Source organism: Phyllobates terribilis, unplaced genomic scaffold, assembly GCF_046119375.1.
Source record: "Phyllobates terribilis strain yellow unplaced genomic scaffold, ASM4611937v1 Scaffold_9__5_contigs__length_417890890, whole genome shotgun sequence".
Taxonomy (NCBI): Eukaryota; Metazoa; Chordata; class Amphibia; order Anura; family Dendrobatidae; genus Phyllobates; species Phyllobates terribilis.
Genome location: NW_027362769.1, coordinates 384,313,653 through 384,333,476, shown reverse-complemented (window position 1 = coordinate 384,333,476; position 19,824 = coordinate 384,313,653). Strand labels below are relative to the sequence as shown.

General features: G+C 47.3%; 1 protein-coding gene across 2 annotated transcripts in view; it reads right to left on the bottom strand.

Annotated features, from left to right (window-relative positions):
- PPL (periplakin) overlaps nucleotides 1–19,824 on the bottom strand; it is a 48,576-nt gene that overhangs the window by 6,663 nt on the left and 22,089 nt on the right. For both annotated transcript variants that reach the window (XM_073648557.1, XM_073648556.1), the window contains exons 2-13: nucleotides 8,479–8,578; nucleotides 6,951–7,105; nucleotides 6,359–6,482; nucleotides 6,157–6,282; nucleotides 6,031–6,072; nucleotides 5,780–5,941; nucleotides 4,605–4,712; nucleotides 4,154–4,249; nucleotides 3,902–4,024; nucleotides 1,965–2,111; nucleotides 1,709–1,860; nucleotides 977–1,071 (exon numbers count right to left, since the gene is read on the bottom strand). In XM_073648557.1, the coding sequence (XP_073504658.1) occupies nucleotides 977–1,071; nucleotides 1,709–1,860; nucleotides 1,965–2,111; nucleotides 3,902–4,024; nucleotides 4,154–4,249; nucleotides 4,605–4,712; nucleotides 5,780–5,941; nucleotides 6,031–6,072; nucleotides 6,157–6,282; nucleotides 6,359–6,482; nucleotides 6,951–7,105; nucleotides 8,479–8,578 (1,430 nt within the window). The remainder of the gene's footprint in view (nucleotides 1–976; nucleotides 1,072–1,708; nucleotides 1,861–1,964; nucleotides 2,112–3,901; nucleotides 4,025–4,153; nucleotides 4,250–4,604; nucleotides 4,713–5,779; nucleotides 5,942–6,030; nucleotides 6,073–6,156; nucleotides 6,283–6,358; nucleotides 6,483–6,950; nucleotides 7,106–8,478; nucleotides 8,579–19,824) is intronic.

Here is a 19,824-nt window from a genome sequence, read left to right as displayed (position 1 = left end):
AGAAAGGTGTCAGGACGCACCGCATGGCGGCTGTGATAGAAAGGCGTCGGGGGACGCACTGCATGGTGGCTGTGATAGAAAGGCGTCGGGACACACTGCATCGCAGCTCTGATAGAAAGGTGTCAGGACGCACCGCATGGCGGCTGTGATAGAAAGGCGTCGGGGGACGCACCGCATGGTGGCTGTGATAGAAAGGCGTCGGGACACACTGCATCGCAGCTCTGATAGAAAGGTGTCAGGACGCACCGCATGGCGGCTGTGATAGAAAGGCGTCGGGGGACGCACCGCATGGTGGCTGTGATAGAAAGGCGTCGGGACACACTGCATCGCAGCTCTGATAGAAAGGTGTCAGGACGCACCGCATGGTGGCTGTGATAGAAAGGCGTCGGGGGGACACAGCATGGCGGCTGTGATAGAAAGGCGTCGGGGGGACACAGCATGGCAACTCTGTGTATGGGTCTGTGGAGATGTGGACCTGTCAGCTGGAGCCTACTAGATGGTAGATTCACCATTGGCAGCGCCTCTCGCCGCAGATAATGGTCAGTCAGGAATGAGGAACATGACAGATCGAGGTGATGTCTTGTTTTCAAATTCCCAGGTCTGGAAATCTCTGATCCATGGAGGCTGCACGGAATTACTTACAGGACCTAACTTCTATTAGTTTGCAACCTGTTGAGGTGCAGCTAGTTGGCAGACTACAACTCTCAGCATGAGCCCGGCCTCGATGTCCCTATACTGGAGCGCTCACAGTGCTCTGACATAACATGCGTTTCCCGAGGCTTCGCTGAAGCGGTTGTCAGCGGCTGCCCGCAGTACAGATTATATTACATAATAGCTGCCAGCCCCGAGTGCAGCCTCCGACCATCTGTGCTCCGTCCATTATCAGATTATTCTGGTCGTCTCCTAATACCAAGGACTAAGTCACAGCGGGCGGCCATGTTCACATGGATATGGGGGTTCAGCGCTCTTCACTAACCTTTGGACTCTCTCTTGAGATCCTCGCAGCGCTGCACTAACGCGTTCTTACAGCCGGACGCCTTCTGCTTCGTGTTGCGGTATTGGTTGGCCGTGCTGAGAAAAATATCAGAAGGAGATGATTGGGGCGACCACAAGCCACCGGAAGCGTTCTCGAAGTGCAGTAAAGTTTGCCCCATTTCTTCTTCACAGGCTATAATAGCCACAATGTATGGCTCCACCCCTGCATATAATAACCACCCCCAAGGTTCCTCCCCTAACAAATATACAGTTATACCCAACCCCTATATCCCTGCCCCTTATAAAACCACTCCCTATATCTCCACCCCTATTATAACCACTCCCTATATCTCCACCCCTATTATAACCACTCCCTATATCTCCACCCCTATTATAACCACTCCCTATATCCCTCCCCAAACTATTATAACCACTCTCCTAGCATTCTAATTATTATAACCCTTTTTTTTAACAATTTTAGCAAGTCATTATCACCTGTAACTAATCTATTGCATGTTATAACCACCTCCTATAACTGCCGGCTGTTATAACCAGGTAGATTACTCCTCCCATCTGTAACTCCACCTTTTATAACAACCACCTATAGCCTTATTATATCCCACAATTCCCATCTTCAGTTATAGCCCCTCCCAGTTGTCAGTGCCCCTATAAGTCATCATGGATGATGTGGTTTCTGCCTATTACACCAGCTCCCTATAAATCCCCCGCTCACCTCTCTGCCAGCGTCAGGGCCTCGGGGTCGGTGGGGGGAATGGTGAAGCAAACTCCTGGTGCCACCAGCTTCTTCCCGTTGCTGTCGGTGACCTCCCACTTCTCACCTCTGTTCGCCTTTAGGGTGTATTGAGCCCCTCGTGTTATCTCGCCCTACAACACATGAGTATTAGTAGGATGTCCAGCGATGGCAATAGGATGGGACCCGATAATTATGTAGGGACCCCAGAAGTCCCCCGATGATTGGCGCAGCTCACCTCCTCGGCGTAGAAGTCACACACTGCCTCCACCGGGATGGGCTTCAGTGGAGTCTCCCGCCGAAACTTCAGGGGTACGACCTGGTGACTACGCTTCTGTAAGGAGCGGACCACCTCCTCGTACTTATCCAGAGCCTTGTCCTGGTCCTAAGACGGAGCACAGTGCTGATATAACACAGATGCCCTGCAGGATCGCAAGTCTGTACTCATGGTCTTCAGCTCATTCCTTCATTCATCTCTACACTTAATTCCTTTACTGTTGATTCCTTCCTTCCTGTCACCTCTCTACCATTCATTCATGTTTAGCCATACTTCATTATACTATTATTCATTCATCTCTGTATCTTAGGTCTCCATAGTTCATTCCACTCTTCATTCAACTCATTCTGCTAGCCATCATTCATCTCTACACTTTTTCTCACTTTCTATTATCTGTTTCACCTCTTTACCATTCATTCAGTTTTCTCCATACTTCATTAAACCATTCATTCATATGTCCTTTACGCTTTTCACCCTCTCCTGTCCTTATCTCCTCTATATGCTATACCTCTATACTTCATTCATTTCCATCCCTCATTGTACTTAATTCGGCATTATTTCCATTTCATTCTTCCCGCTTCCTGTACATACTTCATTCAGTCATCTCCATGCTTAGTTCATTCTGCATATGTTTCATTCATCTTTTTCTCATTTTCTTTTCTCTACCGATTATATTCATTCTTTTCTCCTTGAATCAGCCTTCATTCAATTTTTTCATCATCATTCCCTATTATATACCCTGCAGGTTTCTTGTGTTAGTATTCATTCCTTTATACTGTATATTTAGTGATATTCATTTTCTGAATTTTGCAGTCTTCGCTATCGATCCTGTGATTAGTTACCACCAACATTTATTAATTTTTATTTTTCAATCACTTTCTGTGCCATTAATTCTCTCTTATCTGCCATTTTTATATCTGCGCATCATTCATTTCCCTATACTACATTAATTTTTTAGAACATCTATCATTTCATTTGTCTCTAGCCTAGTATTCATTCATTCCAATATCCTTCATTCATTCTTCTCATGAGCTTGCCTTCTTTCTTCGGGGAGTTCTATACCCTGCATTCATTCATTCCTCTTTGTATTTCATCTACACATTTGTTTTCATTTTTTTCTACTAGCTCATTAATTCACCTATACTTTATACCTATTATTATTCTCTACACAGTATTCAGTCATTCTTGTTTTTTTACATCTTTCATTCACCATTCATTCATTTTCCTACCAGTATTTACTCGTTCTTCATTCACATGATTTTTTGTTTATCACTGCCCTGTATTCATTCATTAACCACTTATTAATTCTTTTCTTTTTAGCTTTCATTTATTCTTTGGCGGGAATTGTTAATACATTTTTAGCCTTATTCATTCTTTATACACTTCATTCTTTTTTTCCTCTTCGTTTTTTATTAGCATCAGTCTGTCCTATATTCATTCATCTTCCTTTACTTAGTGGAAAAGAACAAAGTATTTACTTGTTCTTCTGATTCATTTACATGTTATTTTTATTTGTCACTAACCTGTATTAAACCATTCATTCACTCATTTATTCATTCATTCCCATGCACTTCATTCTTCTCTTACGAGCTTTCATTCATTCTTTGGGGTTTATTAACACATCTGTCATCATTCATCTCGAGCCTGTATTCATTCTATATTCTTCATTCTTTGCATCCCATCTCTACCCTGCATTCATTCATTTCCCTGTACTTTTTCTCCATTCTTCTGTTTCATTTTTACAATTTTTCATCTCTCCCCTGTATTCATTCATTCACAATTCCTTCATTTTTACACCACATCTTTACCCTTTATTCCTTTCTCCATTGTTCATTCATTCCTCCACCATTCTTGCTTCAGCCTTCATTCCCCTCCTCCCACCCTCTCGCCTGTCTTACCTCCAGCTCACGTAACTGAGCTTCTATCTGGTAGCTGTCCTTGAAGTCGGGGTTGTACTTGTGGTCCAGGTCACTGTCCACCTTCTTCAGCAGATCTTGGGTGTCCTTGGCGTCTCGGTAATACTAGATAGAAGACAGATCCATTGCCCCCGTCCATGATATAAGCCAGGACTATGCCTTTCTTCTTGAGGGACTACCAGGGGTTGTCCATAGGGGGGGGGCCTAGTCTAGCTCTTTGGTCTCAGTTCTTACCTGGTGGTAATCCTCCATGTACTTCAGGTGGTTTTCCTCGCAGATCAGGAGGTTGAGGTATTCCTTCCAGTCGGCGTGTACGGCCTCCATGTGAGCCTGGAGTAACACAGAGCAGAACATGGTGCCTAATGTGTATCCTTACAGTACATATGATGGTGATGTACCATGGTGAAGAGCTTTCCTTCCTCAGCATCTTGGTTTTCTAAGTCTTTGGCATTGAGAGGGTTGGAGAAGACACCACTGTCAAGGTGGCATGTTACCAGTCACCACCCCATCAATGATCCACCACGCTTATTGTACGGATTGAGGGTCTTCCCATACCCATGATGGGTTATTGAAACCATCTTCTTCAGGTCACCATGCTCTCGGTTACAGATGAGGATAGAAAGAAGACGCTCGTACGTCCGCGACCCTCAGCGGAGTCTCCCCTTGGCCCTGTAGGCTGACTTACCTCTATGGGGACTTTGGCCGGATGTCCAGCCGCCAACAGCTTATCTCCTTCCTCCTGAAGTTTGTTGATTTCTTGTTCTTTGGTCTCCAGACTTCTCTGAATGAAATTCTGTTAAAGAAGAAAGATTAGATTGGGATCGGTCCTGGTGCTGATCAACAAGTATCCGGGTAGATGGGTCACTGTAAGGTGGGGATGAGGGGGGTTAAGGAAGCACTGAAGTAGGCGGAATATTCAATAAGTCAGAGTATTGAGGAGTACTGACATAGGGGGAGTATTCATGCAGTGTTCTTCTGTAGGGGAGTAATGGGATAGGCTTTGTTCTGTAGGAGGCTGTGTGTATATCTTTGTATCAGGATAGGCGGTGTTTTCATGTAGGGGAGTATTGTGATAGGCGGTGTTCTGTAGTTGCATATGTGAATGTGACTATCGGGGTAGGTGGTGTTCTCGTGTAGGGGGCTATGTGTATGGGAGTATCAGGGTAAGCTGTGTTCTCATGTAGGTGATGCGTATGGGAGTGTCAGGGTAAGCTGTGTTCTCGTCTAGGTGATGCGTAGGGGAGTATCGGGGCAGGCGGTGTTCTCGTCTAGGTGAAGCGTAGGGGAGTATCGGGGCAGGCGGTGTTCTCGTCTAGGTGATGCGTAGGGGAGTATCGGGGCAGGCGGTGTTCTCGTCTAGGTGATGCGTAGGGGAGTATAGGGGCAGGCGGTGTTCTTGTGTAGGTGATGCGTAGGGGAGTATCGGGGCAGGCGGTGTTCTTGTGTAGGTGATGCGTAGGGGAGTATCAGGGCAGGCGGTGTTCTCGTCTAGGTGATGCGTAGGGGAGTATCGGGGCAGGCGGTGTTCTCGTCTAGGTGATGCGTAGGGGAGTAGCGGGGCAGGCGGTGTTCTCGTGTAGGTGATGCGTAGGCAGTGTTATCTTATTATATTGGGGCAGGTTGTGCTCTGTACGGGGCAGTATCGGGGTAGGCGGTGTTCTATAGGGAGCAGTGCGTAAGGGGAGTATCTGAGTATGCTATGTTATGCAGGGGGCATTGTGTGAGGGAGTATCAGGGTACTCTGTTCTCGTGTAAGGGAGTGTTAGGATAGGCCGTGTTCAGTAGGGAGCAGTGTGTCGGGGAGTGTCTGGGTACGTGTTCTGTAGGTGACACTTTGCATCACCGCATGCCGGTACTCACCTCATACTGTCGCCTGCGGCTGATGTAGTCGTTGTTGCGGTCGCTCCAGTCGTACTCCATCCGCTCCTTCTCCTGTTGGTCCAGCCAGTAGAGCTCGTTGGTGCAGCGCTGCATGTAGTCCTGTAGGGTGCCCAGGTCTCGCTGCCGTTTCTGGGAGGCACTCTGCCAGGGAAAGTTGAGAGGGGACATTGTAGGAGAGGATGGTATCAGGGGACTCACATTACTACGGAAACCCTTTGATTGCTCCTTACCAGAAGCTTTTGGTATTTCACTTGCAGACCGCTAATGTACTCCTGCAGATAAAGGATAAGAGCTCGTGAGATGATGATGATGGTGGTAGTCGTATGATTCTATCCAGTGCAGTGTATGTGACTGACCTTGTCCGTGTCCTTGTTGACGTGGTCTCCGATGGCCTTCACCTCATTGTGGAGCATGTTGTGCTCCATTATCTGGTTTTCCAGGTTGGGCAGATCGGTGGCAAACGTGGCGCTGTTCAGCTGGTCCTGGAGACGGGTGGCATGTTGTGTCACATGAACGTCTCTATAACATGCAAGCACCCCTATAATCTCCGCCACTCACCATCTTATCGTCGATCACTTTGCCCCAGTTGACTCTTGGAGCGTCCAGAACAGCCACCTTCTGATTGTAGATCTGGTCGTGCTTCTTCCTCTGGCTGTTCAGCCGTTCTTTAAGCTGCCGGATGCTGGAAAAATGGAGAGATAAGCGGGGATCAGAATCAGCTGCATCAACCAAGACCTGGAGGGACCCAATAAATAACACCTCACCCTCATGAAGGCAACGCAATATCAGATATTCTCTGGGCCGGAGGGACACAATATTATACGGGACTTTGGATATAACCATTTATATAATATTAACCCCTCCCTGACCACAGGGGTTTGCAGCTCCTAAACACCAGAGCTGCATGCAGGGCCCTTCGCAGGAATGTGTCTGGCGCCGCTCTGACCACCTGTCAGGGATCCAGTATCAGTTTGCGGCTATTTCTGTTAGTGGAGCTGACTACAAACCGACCATGAGCCTCGGAAATGACAAATCATGAGAAGAGATCAAGGGGACAACCATTCAAAAATATGTCCCCCCTCAAAGGGCCAACTATGGACTCCAATTTTTTTAATTAGCCAATACACGACTCCATGCTCCCATCACTTACTCTTCCTGTATCATGTCGCCCTGCGGGTGATTGAGTTGACGAGCCAGGATGGCATCCGTTTCCAGGACCACTATGATCTTCTCGGTCTCGGACATGTTGTTGGCCGTGATGTCTTTGTACATCACAGGCTGCTGGGCCAGAAGCTTCTCCACATCCTGGATGGAAAATAATGGGTTAAAACTGAGACAGCCATTTGGTAGATTCAATGTATGCAGCTCCCATGCCAAGTAATGTGAAGTGAAATATGTAACCACAGTACCAACTATCACCACCTGGTGGCAGCATTGCCATGCATTGTGATAGAAATAGGGGGAATATGACGCTGCCCCCTGCAGGTGTAATGTAAGAATGCACATGGAGGAAAGAGCTGCCCTCCACTGCAAAACATCTGACATCCGGAGAACCTGCAGATTGTGAGTGACCCCCACACCCAGAGTAATTCGGGAGTGGATCCAAGTCACTGACCGACTCCCAGCGGCGCTGCACTTGTGATGTGTTTCCACTTTATTTCCTGGCTGTTTCCTGCCATGTTTCCTTACAAAAAGCTATAAAAAAGTGATTTATGAGCAGAAGACTGTGCTTTTCACACCCATCAGCAGCCAAAATCAAAACTTCACATCAACTTTGCGAAAGTTTTCAATTATTGCTCTGGTCACACCCAAAGCAGATTGCAATGTGGTAACTGTGTAGAGCTGCAGAGCTACAACTATAATTAACTGATGGGGCACTGAGACGGTGAGCGGGTAGATCCACCACCAGTAAATGTGACAGGACTCATCCCTGTAAGGGATACACTGGTCATGCCAGATTATATGTGGAGCTACCCCCCAGAGAGACACATGGGCCCTGCAGGTGATCGTAGTGGGTAGGGGGGCGCCGGTCACACGACGGGGAGGTAGGGGGGGGCGCCGGTCACACGACGGGGAGGTAGGGGGGGGCAGGTCACACGACGGGGAGGTAGGGGGGCGCAGGTCACACGATGGGTAGGTAGGGGGGCGCCGGTCACACCACGGGGAGGTAGGGGGGCCGCCGGTCACACCACGGGGAGGTAGGGGGGCGCAGGTCACACGATGGGTAGGTAGGGGGGGCGCAGGTCACACGATGGATAGGTAGGGGGGCGCCGGTCACACGACGGGGAGGTAGGGGGGCGCCGGTCACACGACGGGGAGGTAGGGGGGCGCCGGTCACACGCAGAAGTGGTGGGGGGGGCGCCTGACACACGCAGGAGTGGTAGGGGGGGCGCCGGACACACGCAGGGAGGTAGTGGGGCGCCGGACACACGCAGGGAGGCGCCGGTCACACGCAGGGAGGTAGGGGGGCACCGGTTACATGCAGGGAGGCAGGCGGGCACCGCTTACACGCAGGGAGGCAGGCGGGCACTGGTTACATGTAGGTGGTCTATAGGTGGCACATGACTGGTACCTATAGATTCCTGCACTCGTGTCGGCTTCAGATGTAATCAGCGCTTACTTATGTAATGGGCGCCTGTCATATGATGGGCACATAGATGTTGGCACCCTCCCCGTACCTTCTGCAGCTTGGAGTCTGTGTCCACCACGTTGCGCTCCACCTGGTCGGCATTCTTCTGCAGTCTGTCGATGAGCTCGGACAGCTCCTTGTTGGAGATCCTGTAAGGAGAGACAGTCCTGCTGTCAGCCAGGCACAGCATAGTCCTCACCCGCAGTCCTAGCGTGCAGTCCTCTCCCTCTGGTTCACACCCCTGGGCCGGCTGAGCTCCAGCTCTGAGAGGTCCTGTGCCAGGGGGGAGGCTGGAGCTGGATGGGCACGCTGCCAGCCTATTAACTGGTGACTCATTCGGCCTTTTGTATTACTTTCCAAACTATGTGTGTGTGTAAGCTAAAGGATCAGGCGTGTGTTCAGTCCTGCTCTGTGCTGCAACCCCACTGACTGTTGTTTACATGGGGCTGCCAGTGATTGCTTGCATGTGTGTAGCTATAGGGTGCAGGAGTTCAGTCGCACCTGGGTCTCAGTGCCTAAAATACCCTATTCAGGGTCTGACTGCCTTTTACATGGGGCTGTCGATCATTGATTGCATTCCTGTAGCAATAAGGGATGCAGAGGTTGCACCCTAGCATGCAGCACCCCCTCTTTTCATGGGACTGCTGATCATTTATTGCCTATGTACAGTACTGTAGCTATAGAGTTTGCAGCTATTTCAGTTGCTCCACAAGGGGTCCATAAGCTTTGATAAAATAGCAAAATCCAAGACCCCTGACCTTGCCCCCTCTGAGCTTCCCCTGACTTGTACTGCAGTCCCATGATCTGACCTGTCACAAGAGCTTACAATTCACATGCGGAATTGCCCGCCTGGCTTGGTAGGGGTTAACCCTTTAATGAGACAGGATGAACTCCAGAGTAAATAAGTTAATTAGGAGATTTTTGTGCATTCTCCTCCCTTACACAAACATCACGCCTCCAGCTGCAGTCAGGAGGTATAAGCTGTGAGGCACATGGCCCCTCCTGAGTAATGGCGGAGGTCATATTGACTCTAGTAATAACGAAGGGGTATTCCCAAATCACAAAGTGGTCTTAATACACATTTACTCATTCCTGGCAGAATAACCCATTTTTAAATCTTCCCTGTTTTGCACATATATTACTCTCATCAGAATACCCTTCCAGGCTCTATGTACTCTTCAATTGCCATTGAAACTATCCTATAAGCAGCAGTGAGTCCGTGTGATGGTATATAAGAGGAGGGATGTACTTCAGTATACATGGGCTGAGAGGCGAGAGACTGAAAAAAATGGGGCTATATACACAGGGGACAAAAAGGAAAAATATACTCCTAGAGGGGTTGTATATAGAGGGGACAGAAAGGAGAGATATGCTGCAAGATGGGTTGTATCTTGAGGTGGCAGAAAAGAGATACTGCAGGGTGGGATGCATATACAAGAAACAAAATTAATATACTGCAGGATAGGCTGTATATACAGTGGATATGGAAAGTATTCAGACTCCTTTAACTTTTTCACTCTTTGTTTCATTGCAGCCATTTGGTAAATTCGAAAAAGTTCTTTTTTTTCTCATTAAAGTACACTCTGCACCCCATCTTGACTGAAAAAAAAACAGAAATGTAGAAATTTTTGCAAATTTATTTAAAAAAAACCTGAAATGTCACATGGTCATAAGTATTCAGACCCTTTTGCTCAGTATTGAGTAGAAGCCCCCTTTTGAGCTAGTACAGCCATGAGTCTTCTTGGGAATGATGCAACACGTTTTTCACACCTGGATTTGGGGATCCACTGCCATTCTTCTTTGCAGATCCTCTCCAGTTCCATCAGGTTGGATGGTGGACGTTGGTGGACAGCCATTTTCAGGTCTCTCCAGAGATGCTCAATTGGGTTTAGGTCAGGTCTCTGGCTGGGCCAGTCAAGAATGGTCACAGAGTTGTTCTGAAGCCACTCCTTTGTTATTTTAGCTGTGTGCTTAGGGTCATTGTCTTGTTTGAAGGTGAACCTTCGGCCAAGTCTGAGGTCCAGAGCACTCTGGAAGAGGTTTTCATCCAGGATATCTCTGTACTTGGCCGCATTCATGTTTCCTTCAATTGCAACCAGTCGTCCTGTCCCTGCAGCTGAAAAACACCCCCATAGCATGATGCTGCCACCACCATGTTTCACTGTTGGGATTGTATTCGGCAGGTGATGAGCAGTGCCTGGTTTTCTCCATACATACCGCTTAGAATTATCACCTAAAAGTTCTATCTTCATCTCATCAGACCAGAGAATCTTATTTATCATAGTCTGGGAGTCCTTCATGTGTTTTTGAGCAAACTCTATGTGGCCTTTCATATGTCTTGCACTGAGGAGAGGCTTCCGTCAGGCCACTCTGCCATAAAGGCCCGACTGGTGGAGGGCTGCAGTGATCGTTGACTTTGTGGAACTTTCTCCCATCTCCCTACTGCATCTCTGGAGCTCAGCAACAGTGATCTTGGGGTTCTTCTTTACCTCTCTCACCAAGGCTCTTCTCCCATGATTGCTCAGTTTGGCTGGACGGCCAGGTCTAGGAAGACTTCTTCCATTTAAGTTTTATGGAGGCCGCTGTGCTCTTAGGAGCCTTGAGTAATGTAGAAATTCTTTTATAACCTTGGCTAGATCTGTGCCTTGCCACAATTCTGTCTCTGAGCTCCTTGGGCAGTTCCTTTGAGCTCATGATTCTCATTTGGTCTGACATGCACTGTGAGCTGTGAGGTCTTATATATAGACAGGTGTGTGCCTTTCCAAATCAAGTCCTATCAGTTTAATTAAACACGGCTGGACTCCATTGAAGGAGTAGACCCATCTCAAGGAGGATCACAAAGAAATAGACAGCATGTGACTTAAATATGAGTGTCAGAGCAAAGGGTCTGAATACTTATGACCATGTGACATTTCAGTTTCTTTTTTAATAAATTTGCAAAAATTTCTACATTTGTTTTTTTCAGTCAAAATGGGGTGCAGAGTGCACTTTAATGAGAAAAAATTTGACTTTTTAGAATTTACCAAATGGCTGCAATTAAACAGAGTGAAAAATTTAAAAGGGGTCTGAATACTTTCTGTACCCACTGTACATGGGACATAAAGTAGAGATATACTGCAGGATGGAATGCGTATACATGGGACAGAAAGTTATACTGATGGATGGGCTGTATATAAAGGGGACAGAAAGGCAAGATCTACTGCAGGATGGGATGCCTCCACAGGGGATAGAAAGGAGATATATACTGCAGGAAGAGCTGTATATAAAAAGGGCATAGAAAGGAGATATTTATACTTCATGATGGGTTATATTCAGGGGGCTTAGAGGAGAGAGATCCTAGGCATTGAAAGGAGATATACTGCAGGATGGAATGCATATCCAGGAGACAGAAAGATGTACTGATGCATGGGCTGTATATAAAGGGGATAGAAAGGCGAGACATACTGCAGGATGGGATGCCTCCACAGGGGATAGAAAGGAGATATATACTGCAGGATGAGCTGAATATAAAGGGCATAGAAAGGAGATATTTATACTTCATGATAGGTTGTATAGAGGGGACTGAGGGGAGAGATATCCTGGGCATTAAAAGGAGATATATACTGCAGGATGGGCTGTATACAGGGGCAGAGAGGAGACATATCCTGCAGGAAGGGGGTGTAGAGAGGGGACAGAAAGGAGAGATAAAATGCAGAATGAGCTGTATACAGAGAGGACAGAATTCAAAGATATACTGCAGGAAAGGGCACTGTATAGAGAGGAGAGATATACTGCAGTATGTGGTATGTGTAAGGAGGCTGAGATTAGTTGAGTTGTGTTTGCTACATGCTGCTATGAGTTCAGTAATGTGATACTGCAAATGCCGCTCTATTGATACATATGATCGAGGATTATTTTCTGCCATATGCATCAACAGAGCAGAATTTGCAGTTTCACAAAACTGATCTGTCAGCAGCAGGCAACAAACACAGCTCTGCTCTACACTGTCTTGTAATTACAAGCTCCATTGTGAAGTGCAGGACAGTTGAGCTCTGCTAGAACCAGCGAATGATCTAAAAACCATACTGCAGCAATACCGACGTAGATGGCAGAAGATAACATCAGTCAGGCGGGGCACCGTTTAAGGTTATGTGCGCACGTTCAGAATTTGATTGCAGAAATTTTGGTAAGGTTTTCGCATCTCTCGGCTGGAAAAACGCAGCAGCAAAAGCACGTTTTGGCACGATTTTGATGCGTTTTTGTACAGCAATGAATGCTTTTTGGAGCTAAATAAAGATATTTGAAAAAAGAAACTTGGGACATCGCTTTAACCCTTGCATTACCGTCAGACCTGGGGTGAGTCTATTGGTTAATTTAAATGATTAAAGAATGTGTCTGTTGTATTTCAAATACAGTGTTTTACTCTGTGTGTTTATTTAAATCTTTACTTACAGGTTTAGTAATGAGGGTGTCTGACACCTCTTCATCACTAAACAAAGAGCTAGGTGTCAGCAACACCTAATCCCATAAACACTAATCCCATTAGTCCTAATTCCCATTCTTGTCATTTCTGGGGCATTAACAGTGTTTTCTTGTATACTTTGCTTATGGTCTCTGCTTGTTGTCAGGTACTGGAAACATTCATTTGTAAAGTCACAGGCGAAAACATAATGTCCTGATGTAATGCTTATTACAACTGCATCCAGTCTAGACAATCTTCTGCCACCAGAGGTTCACATCTCTCCTATCTTGTTGGTTTGTTACAATGTTTCAGAGCAAGGAACATTTATCCAAATCACCTGTAAGCTAAAACAGCCTGAAAAAGTCAGTCACCCCCAAAATGCTAAATAAACTACTTAAACATAGGGACTTTGCCCCTATAAAAACAATATACATTTTAGTGACTCAGAAATCGAAATACATATGTGAAACCCGGTGTACCCTTGGTGTGACCAAGGACTGCCAAAACCAGGAATGGGTGATAAATGCAGAATTGGTGATTGTTCCTCACCTGGTTTTGGCTCCCACTCCTGAGAAAAATACTGACCGAATACTGACCAAATACAGATAGTGGGGCCGTGGCCTTATAGGGAGTAAATCCCATATATAATGAAGTAGTTCATTTTTTTAGTTTGGGGATGACGGACTCCCTGAACTTAATTTTACCTGCACTAATACATTGTAACAAACTATCAGTAGAAAAGGGAGATTTGTGCTGTTAATGCCGCAAAAAATCCGAACAGTCCTGAGGTCCATGCAGATAACCCCAATACCCTCCGGAAATCCTGGAAGACTCGTGTGCAGGGGCGGAACTACCGCCCGTGCAGCCGGTTCATTGAACGGGGGCCCCGAGGGAGAGGGGGCCCCTCCAGCCTCCAGCAGGGCCGCCATCAGGGCATGACTGCCCTGACTCCAGTATGGGGCCCGGCCGGTAGGGGCCCCCTCGGGGGCCCCCCTCTTGTGCGTCTCTCTCCGGGGCCCCATGCTATGCGCCGGGTCCGGGACATTTCAGCGCTGAGCTGCGCTGTTGCAGCAGCGCCTTGATGATTCCCCTGACTTCCGGTCATGTGACGGTGCCGTCACATGGCCGGAAGTCAGGAGAACCTGCAGTCAGCGATTTGGACGAGCGCCAGGATTCTGCAGGGATCGCATGGGGGTAAGTATAACAAGTTTTATTTTTTTTAAAATACAATTAACTAGGAGTGGAGAGATGGGAGAAGCACATGTGTGTGTGTATGTGTGTGTGGGGGGGGAGATGGGAGATGCACATGTGTGTGTGTGTGTGGGGGGGGGGAGATGGGAGATGCACATGTGTGTGTGTGTGTGGGGGGGAGATGGGAGATGCACATGTGTGTGTGTGTGTGTGGGGGGGGGGAGATGGGAGATGCACATGTGTGTGTGTGGGGGGGGGGAGATGGGAGATGCACATGTGTGTGTGTGGGGGGGGGGAGATGGGAGATGCACATGTGTGTGGTGGGGGGGAGATGGGAGATGCACATGTGTGTGGGGGGGGGAGATGGGAGATGCACATGTGGTGGAGGGGGATGAGATGGGAGATGCACATGTGGTGGAGGGGGATGAGAGAGGGGCACATGTGGGGGAGGGGGATGAGAGAGGGGCACATGTGGGGGAGGGGGATGAGAGAGGGGCACATGTGGGGGAGGGGGATGAGAGAGGGGCACATGTGGGGGAGGGGGATGAGAGAGGGGCACATGTGGGGGAGGGGGATGAGAGAGGGGCACATGTGGGGGAGGGGGATGAGAGAGGGGCACATGTGGGGGAGGGGGATGAGAGAGGGGCACATAACGAATGTGGGGTGGGGGAGAGTAAATGATAAATGATGATGGGGTGGGGAGAGCACGGACATGATATAATGAATTGGGGCAGGGGGTGCATGTAAATATTGAATGCGGGGAGCAGGAAGTATAGAGTAGGGGGCGTTGCGGATGCAGGAGTGTGACTGGTAACAAATTGGCGGAAAGAGTAGAGGTTCTAATTAAATTATATATTAAGTGCCTATTTACAGTTAATGGGGGCACAGTGGTGGATTACAATTTATATTTGGAATGGTAGGTTGCCTAATAACTAACCATATATTGATGGTGGATGCACGTCTGTATTCAGCTGCGTAATGTAGAAGTTGGGGAATGTGCTCTAGATAACTGTGTTATTTTATGCAGAGACGAGTGATGGCGGTCTGTGCTGGATGAAGGAGAAAAGCGAAGATGAAGGACTTCACCTAGAGACGTCACCGGTGAGTCAGTCTATTACATGTACACTGTGTATAATGTCACTGGTGATCACTGTATTACCTGTACACTGACACTATATACAGAGCTCCTGTGTATAATGTCACTGGTGATCACTGTATTACCTGTACACTGACACTATATACAGAGCTCCTGTGTATAATTTCACTGGTGATCACTGTATTACCTGTACACTGACACTATATACAGAGCTCCTGTGTATAATGTCACTGATGATCACTGTATTACCTGTACACTATATACAGAGCTCCTGTGTATAATGTCACTGTATTACCTGTACACTGACACTATATACAGAGCTCCTGTGTATAATTTCACTGGTGATCACTAGATTACCTGGACACTTACGTTATACATACCATGTATAGAGCTCCCGTGTATAATGACACTTATGGTAATATTAGTAATGTGGTGGTAATATTAGTAATGTAGTGGTAATATGTGGTCTGGTCATGGTGTGGCAGTTTTTCTCCCTTCTGTGTGGTATTATTCGGTCACTATGTTGTGGTAATATGTGGTCTGGTCATGGTGTGGCGGTATTCCCTGTATGTGGTATTATTGGTCATTTAAAAAAAAAATGTATATGACACATTCCCTTAAAGAAAACTAAATAAAAATATATCTAAAAAGAGTATTGGATATTTTAAGAAAATTTTAATAGGTTAGAGTAGGGCCCGCCCAGAAGAGTCTACCTTATCGTGGTGGCGGCTTTAAAAATCTTTTGGCCAAAACAAAAGCTGATGGCTATGTATGTGGCGCCGTCACATGGCCGAACGTCAGGAGAACCTGGTGGCAGCGACGTGGACGAGCGCCAGGATTCTGCAGGGATTGCATGGGGGTAAGTATAACAAGTTTTATTTTTTTTAAATACAATTAATTAACTAGGAGTGGGGGGAATCAGAGATGCACATGGGGGGGGATGAGAGATGCACATGGGGGGGGGTGAGAGATGCACATGGGGGGGGATGAGAGATGCACATGGGGGGGGATGAGAGATGCACATGGGGGGGGATGAGAGATGCACATGGGGGGGGGATGAGAGATGCACATGGGGGGGGATGAGAGATGCACATGGGGGGGGATGAGAGATGCACATGGGGGGGATGAGAGATGCACATGGGGGGGATGAGAGATGCACATGGGGGGGATGAGAGATGCACATGGGGGGGATGAGAGATGCACATGGGGGGGATGAGAGATGCACGGGGGGTGAGAGCTGCACATGGGTGGGATGAGAGCTGCACATGGGGGGGTGAGAGATGCACATGGGGGGTTATGTTTACATAACTTTGTTGCCTTATGAAGGGCAGGGGGGGCCCCCCAAAATTTCTTGCACAGGGGCCCACTACAGTCTGTGTCCGCCCCTGCTCGTGTGCATCATAAGGGGCGATCGTATCCCCTAAATGCAGGTCCTGTCCAGAGTAAAACCCTCCCGGGATCATCTTGTCTCCAGCTTCACCAAAACCTATAAATCTCGCCCTGCCTGACACGGATATGTCAGGAATGTCCTCCCTGAACACGGGGCCGGCACTTGTTTTCAATGGGGTTGTCCAGAATTAGAAAAACATGGCAGCCTTCATCCAAAACAGCACCACACCTGTCCACTGATCTCTGGGACTTGTACAACATGTCCTCCCATGACGCACAAGTCATGGCCACCAGTAAATTCTCAGAAAACTGCAATAAAATGTCTTTAATCCGGCATTAATGGGATTTGATAAGTGTCGGATTATCGGATGTTGTGGATTATCAGGATATTGACTTTTTTTCATTTATCACTGAAGATGAAATGCTACCATGAAATCAGCAACTGTCAGGGGGGCTCCCATAATCCAGCCGCTTCTGTGCCCCTAAATGTGAAGAGAAGAGAGGATAGAAAAGGGGTGGAGATGGGAGAGGAGGAAAGAAGAGAGGAGAAGAGTATAGAAAAGGGGTGGAGATGGGAGAGGAGGAAAGAAGAGAGGAGAAGAGTATAGAAAAGGGGTGGAGATGGGAGAGGAGGAAAGAAGAGAGGAGAAGAGTATAGAAAAGGGGTGGAGATGGGAGAGGAGGAAAGAATAGGGGAGAGAAAAGAGGTAGAGATAAGATGGGAGAGGAGGGGAAAAGTAGAGAAGAGAGGATAGAAAAGGGGTGGAGATGAGATGGGAGAGGAGGAAAGAAGAGAGGAGAAGAGAGAATAGAAAAGGGGTGGAGATAAAATGGGAGAGGAGGAAAGAAGAGAGGAGAAGAGAGAATAGAAAAGGGGTGGAGATAAGATGAGAGGAGGAAAGAAGAGAGAAGAGTATAGAAAAGGGGTGGAGATGGGAGAGGAGAAAAGAATAGGGGAGAGAAAAGAGGTAGAGATAAGATGGGAGAGGAGGGGAAAACTAGAGAAGAGAGGATAGAAAAGGGGTGGAGATGAGATGGGAGAGGAGGAAAAGAGGGGAGAAGAGAGGGTAGAAAAGGGGTGGAGAGGAGGAGAGAAGAGGGGGAAAAAGTATAGAAAAGGGGTAGAAATAAGATGGGAGAGGAGGGGAGAAGAGTATAGAAAAGGAGGAAAGAAGAGGGGAGAAGAGAGGATAGAAAATGGTGGAGATGAGATGGGAGAGGAGGAAAGAATAGGAGATGTGAAGAAAATAACATGAGAAAGGGGGAGAGGAGATTAGAGGGAAGTTAATGAAATGGAAGAAGGGGGAAAGGGTGAGAGGGGAGAAGATGTGATAAGAGAAGATGGGAAGGAAGGAGAGGAGAGGGGAAGAGAGCAGAGGCAATAAGCTGGAGAGTGAGGTGAGGAGAGGAGTGGCTGATTAGAGAGATGCATGCTGGATTAGCAGGATTTCCCATGTTCTGTCCTCCATGTGTGAGGAGCTTTGGTCTTTCACCAATTTGTGAGTCCGGCCGGGGTCTGAGCTGGGAGCTGCAGTGTTACTCAGCAGACAGGAATGTGCATGGGGAAATAGCTGCAGATAATAAGAGGCCATGATAACCTATTGTACCACATTCCACTAATCTGGCATCCAGTACTCCAGACATTCCTACAGCCTCTCTGGGGCAGAGGGAACCAATCATGGGACGCCATGTTTTACTTTTTGGAGCGTCCAACAATCCCACACCTAACAAGTCCATCATAGACACCTCAAACTGTTGAAAAAATATATATATGTCCAGTGTACAGTGCTGTATGATGTGTACATTAACTCCCCAGTGAGCTCTTCACATCTCACTAAGAGAGAACCTCATCACCAAGCAATGACATCATGTTTCCTGAAGGCAGTGACGCCTCTCCGCTTCCATCACTCATCTTCACCTAAAATAGTGACTCATTTGGATTTTAAATTCATTTTAAGAAGATTTACAAGACTCAGATTACACGACTCCTGACTAAGTCCTTGAACATCGGCTGCGTGAATGCAAAGTCTAGGGAATGTTTTAAAGTGAGAAAATTCCATAAAAACAAGGTGTTTTTTTGCTGCAAAGTGTTCTAACCCAGCCCACTTGTCATACCCTGGTAAGGTCTTTTCAAGGATATCATTGGCTACAAGGTGCTCTTGTCCAGCCCATTTTGGAGCTCCTGCCCCTGCTTAGGTCTTCATTCCCAGCATCCGATTGGCTACATAGTGTTCTATCCCCGCCCACTTTACACCTCATTCTGATGTTCTATCCCCAGTCATTCCCCCAACTCCTTCCCTTCCGCTATCTGCTGATTGGCTCTTTGGGTCTTCTATTCTCGCCCCATCCACATCTTCCCTGCTTCTTATATCCGATTTGTTCCAGGTTGTTCTAATCCCTCCCATTCCTTAGCCATTCTAGCTGTTGTGATCTGACTAGATCGGCCCATTCCATTATTCGATTTCTGCTGCGGTGATCTGATTAGTTCCAGAGTTCTATCCTCGCCCATTTAACACCCAGATATCTGCTGTTGTAACCTGATTGTTTCCTGGATTTCTGACCCCACTCATTCCACATTTCTTTACCTGCTGCTGTTATTATCTGATTGGTTCCTGACGCCACCCATCCCACATTTCTTTACCGGCTTCTGTAATATGATTGGTTTCTGGGTTTCCTGACCCCACCCATCCCACATTTATTTAGCTGCTGCTGTAATCTGATTAGTTAGAAAATAAAACGTGTTGCAGCCAAATTTGCGTTCTGCAATACACCTTTCCGACTAACAGCGCAACGTATAGGTTTATTGTACAGCACTAGGTGACGTCACCTGCTACAGCGTATAATGTATTACTGTCAGGTGACGGCCGGACCTGCAGGAACCTGCGATCAGATTTGCTGCAGGTAAAACATTTCAATAAATGTAAAATGAAAAAGTACTGTAAGAATTTCCGATGACCCCCTCAAGGCTACAAGTACAGGAGAGCAGACGCAAGACGGTCCTTCCCTCCTCCGGATATTCCTTACTGCAGAATAGAAAACACTGGTGGACATATCCATAAAGGCATAGACATGTTGTATACAGCATATACAGAAAGCAGGCACAAAGCTTTCCTGCACACCGGTGGTGTCATGTGGTAGCAGCCGTCCAGCTGAGGTGATGATACAACTCTCAGCTAAAGGCTATGAAGTGCAGACCCCAACAATATTCTGTATTATCACAATCAGCAAAACTGTTCAGTTTTCAAGGTTACATTATGTCCTTAGGGTTAGGACATGCT